Consider the following 4,863-nt stretch of genomic DNA (forward strand, 5'->3'; position numbering starts at 1 on the left):
ATGTGTTTCTCCAGCAGTGGTTCCTCTCTGGGGTTCTCAGAATGTAGCCTGAGCTCTGGGAATCCTTGTGTCTGTCTGTGAATCCTTGTGTGTGTCTGTGAATCCTTGTGTCTGTCCATGCGCAATGTGTAGGCTAAACTGGTCATGAGTTTCACACACTTGGGTTCTGTTTTTTTAAGTGTCAATATTTTCTGGTGTTATTAAAATACAAATTTCTTTTAAAAGCAATGTATAATAATAACTACTGTTATCTACTATTTTCTCAGTTGTATAATAATAGCTATTATTATATAAATATGAGTTTAGGTAAAAAATGGCTTCTCTTACTTGAAACCCTTGAGAACATGTGCCCTCTGGTCATTTAGGGTTGTTGGAGGATAGGACCATGTTTCAGTTTTGGGAGGCTCGCATTGGCATGAACAAGGAGGGTTTATCACAGGAAGGGCTCACAGAGGCTGGGAGACAATTTAGGAGACATTGAGTTGAGTTTGGAAGGACTCGGATAAGACTGTTAGGTGGCTGTGTGATGGAAAGGAAGGGACTCGTGGAGGTGACACTGTGGCCATGGAGTAAACAGAACTTAGGGTACGGTGAGGAGTCAGGAGGGAGGGAAGCTGTAGTTGGCTGATTTATGCCTCCATCTCCCAAAAGATATACACATTCTAATCCCTGGAATCTGTGAATGGCCCATTGCAAGATGAAAAAGCCTTATGTAGACATGATTCAGTTAAGGATCTTGAGATAGGGACATTATTCTGAATACTCTGGTGCTTCCTAACCCCAACCTCTGTATTTTGTAATTAAAAGTCAGAGAGGGATTTGACACGGAAAGGAAAGGAGATGGGAATGTAACATGGAGGCAGAGGTTGGAGTGATGTGGCCACAGGACCAGGATGGTCAGCAGCCCAGAAGCCAGAAGCAGCCCTTAGTGAACTCGCCCGGAGAGCCCCTAGAAGGAACAGAGCCCTGCTGCCCCCTGACCTCCCCACAGTGATACCAGTGTTGGGCTTCTGACCTTCAGAGGTACAAGAGAATCCGTTGTTTTAAGCCACCAAGCTTTCGGAGGTTTCTTGCAGCAGCCACAGGACACCAAGCCAGGAACCTGTGGCGTCTCCCTATGTCCTGGTCAGGGGGCTTGCTAGGTTGGGTGCATTAGCCTGGATGGGCTTATGGAAGGGAGAGCAGGCTGGGGGCAGACCCTGTGCTCAGTTTTACATCCTGCTCCTGAAATGACTGTGGAGTGCGCACTGGGAGCTGTCCAGTTGGCAAGGGGTGCTGGTCTCTGGAGCTCTTGAGAGAGCTTGAGGAAGGAAGTATTTGCCTCAGGTGCTGGTGAGTGAGGAAGACACTGAGGAGTGCTCTGAGTGTGGGGAGTAAAACAATGTGAACTCCAGGTTGAAACCTGGAGATGCCCTCAAATTGTGATAAATGGAAAATAAAGTATACTGGACATGACTTGGTGCAGAGAGAGCACCAAGCAGGCTGGCTGTGCATCTGAGGGGACAACGAACTAGGGCTAGGGCTGCTGCTAGTGGGAACCACGTGCCTGGACACCAAGGCAGGCTGGGAGATCCCTCAGTCCAGGATCACTGGACTGTAATTGCTGTTTTTCTATTGCCATGGTTTTCATTCACAAACACAGGATGGGAAATCTGTAAGGAATCCAGGATGATTTCTGCAAATATTTCCTTCTGGGATGCTTGCATTCAGGCCCCATTAGTAACAGAATGCTGGTTACTCTAGAGTTGATTATCAGCCACAGCAAAAGGCCACTCCCCTATGGAAACCACCCTCGATTCAAGGCCCGAGACTGCAGGATCATAACAAGACCAGTGGAGATGTGCAGGGCAAGTGATTTATTAAAGCAACGTGTTGAAACCTTTACAATTTTTAGTGAAGATCAGGGTGTCGTTGAAAGACTTTGGAAACCAGGTTGAGCATTTTTACATGTCACACACCACATTTTTTCACTATTTCCACCTGAAATCAAAAAAAAAAGAAAGAAAGAAAGAAAGAAAGGTGAGGTCAGTCATGCTGCTGCTGGTGATGATAGGCTAACATCAAAGAGGCCAATGGGATTTTGCCCCAATGGCAATTGGAAAGGCAGAGGCAAGAATTCAGTTTGGGAAACTGAGACCTAGACCTGGTGGCCTTACAACACCCATTCTGGTGAGAAAGCAGCCTTTCCCCACCAGACCAATAGACCTGGGAAGACCCAGGAGTTAGGCCCAGGGTTTTCATGGAGGAGGAGGGGAGGGGTTGACAGTGCAGACAGAGGTTGTTGTCTGGGCTGTCCCAGGACTGTGGAGTCTCCTGATCCCTGTAATGGGGGACCCAGGGCTCTGAAGCCAGGCAGGGCAGGGAGGGCTTCTGGGAAACACACCTTCCAGGAGACTCCAGTCTTCCCATGGGAGAATTCTGCCTAACGGCCAGGGGTCTTATCAGCCCTGACCCTGCAGCTTCTATGGGTATTTGCAGCCAAACCTCAGGACAGCAATCCAGAGGCAGCCAGGCTGAGAGGGCCCTGGAATCTCTGATTTCTTGAGAAAGACATAGTGAGAACATCCCACTTGTGTGGCATTGCAGTAGGTAGAGCAGCGAAAAAGTCTTGGCCCACTGGCTGTGGTCAGGAGAGTGTCATGGATGAGGAGTGGATAGTGGGCCCTGAGGAGCTGCAAGGGGCTCCCGGCTCTGCAGAAGCTGCACAGGAGCCCAGTTCACCAGCACCCTGTCTGTGGGAGGCCCAGCTCTAGGTCCCCTCAAGCCTTCTCTCCCTGTTCAAATCTCCCACACTCCCCGGGACATTCCACAGTGACTGTGTCCACTGCGTGAGGGTAGGTTGACCTCAGGAAAGATCCCAGCAGGGAGGCGGCCGTGCTTGGCCCTTCACCATCCCTGCCTTGGCCCTAGCTCACTCCCCATGTCCTCAGCACACTCTGGGGACACAGCATCCAGGCAGGTGACCTGACAAGAAACATGCAGGAGGCTGTGTGCAGCTGAGTTGAATTCTGCCTCTGCATAAAGGAGAAAGAAATTACCAGGACTTTTTCAATGAGAAGTCGTTTCTTAAAAGATATCTGATCGGTGCAGTGCTTCACTTCCAACTTGGCTGCAAGAGCTTCTGGAGGTGGATTAAGTTTGGCAACTTGGAGGTTTACCGCAGCGTCACTTAAGAATAAGAAGACTGTGATCTCAGAAGCAACAGCTGGGCAGACAAGAGCATGGGCTGCAGCACAAAAATAAAAATATTGTTGATGTTAGGAAAGTCGATTTTTCTCTCATGGCTCCCTGAGGTTACACCAGACAGGATCCCCTGGGTTCTATGTTTCTATACCATTATTGTGCTGATGACAATACCAGAAACTCCAGGTGTGACTTTCTCCGGGTCACACAACAAAGGGAAGAGCTTCATATCCTCAGCTAGACTTCTTTTTCTTTTTTTTGAGATAGGTTCACCCAGACTGGAATGCAGTGGCACAATCTCGGCTCACTGCAGCCTGAATGTCTTGGGCTCAAGCGATCCTCCCTCAGCCCCCAAAGTAGCTGAGACTACCAGTGCCTGCCACCATGCCCGCTTTTGTGTGTGTGTGTGTGTGTGTGTGTGTGTGTGTTCTGTTTTGTTTTTTTTTTTGTAGAGATGGGGTTTCGCCATGTTGCCCGGGCTGGTGCTGAACTCCTGAGCTCAAGTGATCTGCCCACTGTGGCCTCCCAAAGTGCTAAGATTACAGGAATGAGACACCATGCCTGGCCCACAGCTTGACTCTTGACAACCATAACCTTACTTCATTCTCATAGCCACTCCTGGCAGAAGCTTTAACCACCAGTGATAAGAGGAGGTTCAAGGAGGGTGAGCATTGTGCCCAAGATCAAGGGGTGGGAAGTGTCGAACCCAGGTTCACCCCAGACCTCACATTACATCATCTGACACAGATCCCATTCAGAAGTGAAGCTCAGGCAGAAGAATTCCTAACATTTGCCTGAACTGATTTTTCTATAAAACTTCTTAGATACTGGGGATTAGAAGAAATAGCTCTAAGCAGCCAGGCGCAGTAGCTCATGCCTGTTATCCCAGCACATTAGGAGGCCGAGGTGGGCAGATCATCTGAGGTCGGGAGTTCGAGACCAGCCTGACCAACATGGAGAAACCCCATCTCTACTAAAAATACAAAATTAGCCAGCTGTGGTGGCCCATGCCTGTAATCCCAGCTGCTCAGGAAGGCTGAGGCAGGAGAATCACTTGAACCCCGGCAGAGGTTGCAGTGAGCCAAGATCATGCCACTGCACTCCAGCCTGGGCAACAAGAGCAAAACTTCTCAAAAAAAAAAAAAAAAAAGGAAGAAGAAAGAAGAAATAGCTCTAACCTTTATGAATCTTATTCAACAAGCACAGAAAAGGGTTTGGAATTTTGTTTGGTTTTGTGCAGACCCCAACCCAAAGCACAAATAGGTGATCTTGTGCTCAGAAGAGGGTGCATCCCAGGGGCTGGTGCTGGACTCATGACTGATGTACTCACCCTGGTAGCAGCAAAGGGCCAGCGAGACCATCAGGAGACACACTGACAGCCTCATGGTGGCTTATTCGGCTGTGAGCTCAGCTTTCACAATGAGTGATTTGGATTCGACTCCAGGAGCCTGTGTAGTCATGGAGGCCAGGGCTATTTGTACCTAGGGAGCCTGGCTGGTCCTACCTACCGGGGCACCTGGTAGGTCATGAGGCCTGGCTCCCAGCCCGCCCTTCCAAGCCAGGGCTGCTGCCATCCATCAATGTCACCTCCTTAGGAATCTCTGCATCTGAGTGGGGCGGAGCACAAGACAGCAGCCTTGTGAGAACTCTGCTCTGTGCTCCAGGTGAGTGTTCAGGTAC

At 49.5% G+C, this 4,863-nt stretch overlaps 1 protein-coding gene across 1 annotated transcript; it reads right to left on the bottom strand.

Annotated features, from left to right (window-relative positions):
* Positions 1–1,841: 1,841 nt before the first annotated feature.
* On the bottom strand, positions 1,842–4,633 carry SCGB1D4 (secretoglobin family 1D member 4). Its single transcript, XM_001152100.5, has 3 exons — positions 4,514–4,633; positions 3,039–3,226; positions 1,842–1,980 (listed from the first exon to the last, which is right to left on the bottom strand). The coding sequence occupies exons 1-3, from the start codon at positions 4,566–4,568 to the stop codon at positions 1,951–1,953; spliced, it is 273 nt and encodes a 90-aa protein (XP_001152100.4). The 5' UTR covers positions 4,569–4,633; the 3' UTR covers positions 1,842–1,950.
* Positions 4,634–4,863: the final 230 nt, after the last annotated feature.

Source organism: Pan troglodytes, chromosome 9, assembly GCF_028858775.2.
Source record: "Pan troglodytes isolate AG18354 chromosome 9, NHGRI_mPanTro3-v2.0_pri, whole genome shotgun sequence".
NCBI classification, from domain to species: Eukaryota; Metazoa; Chordata; class Mammalia; order Primates; family Hominidae; genus Pan; species Pan troglodytes.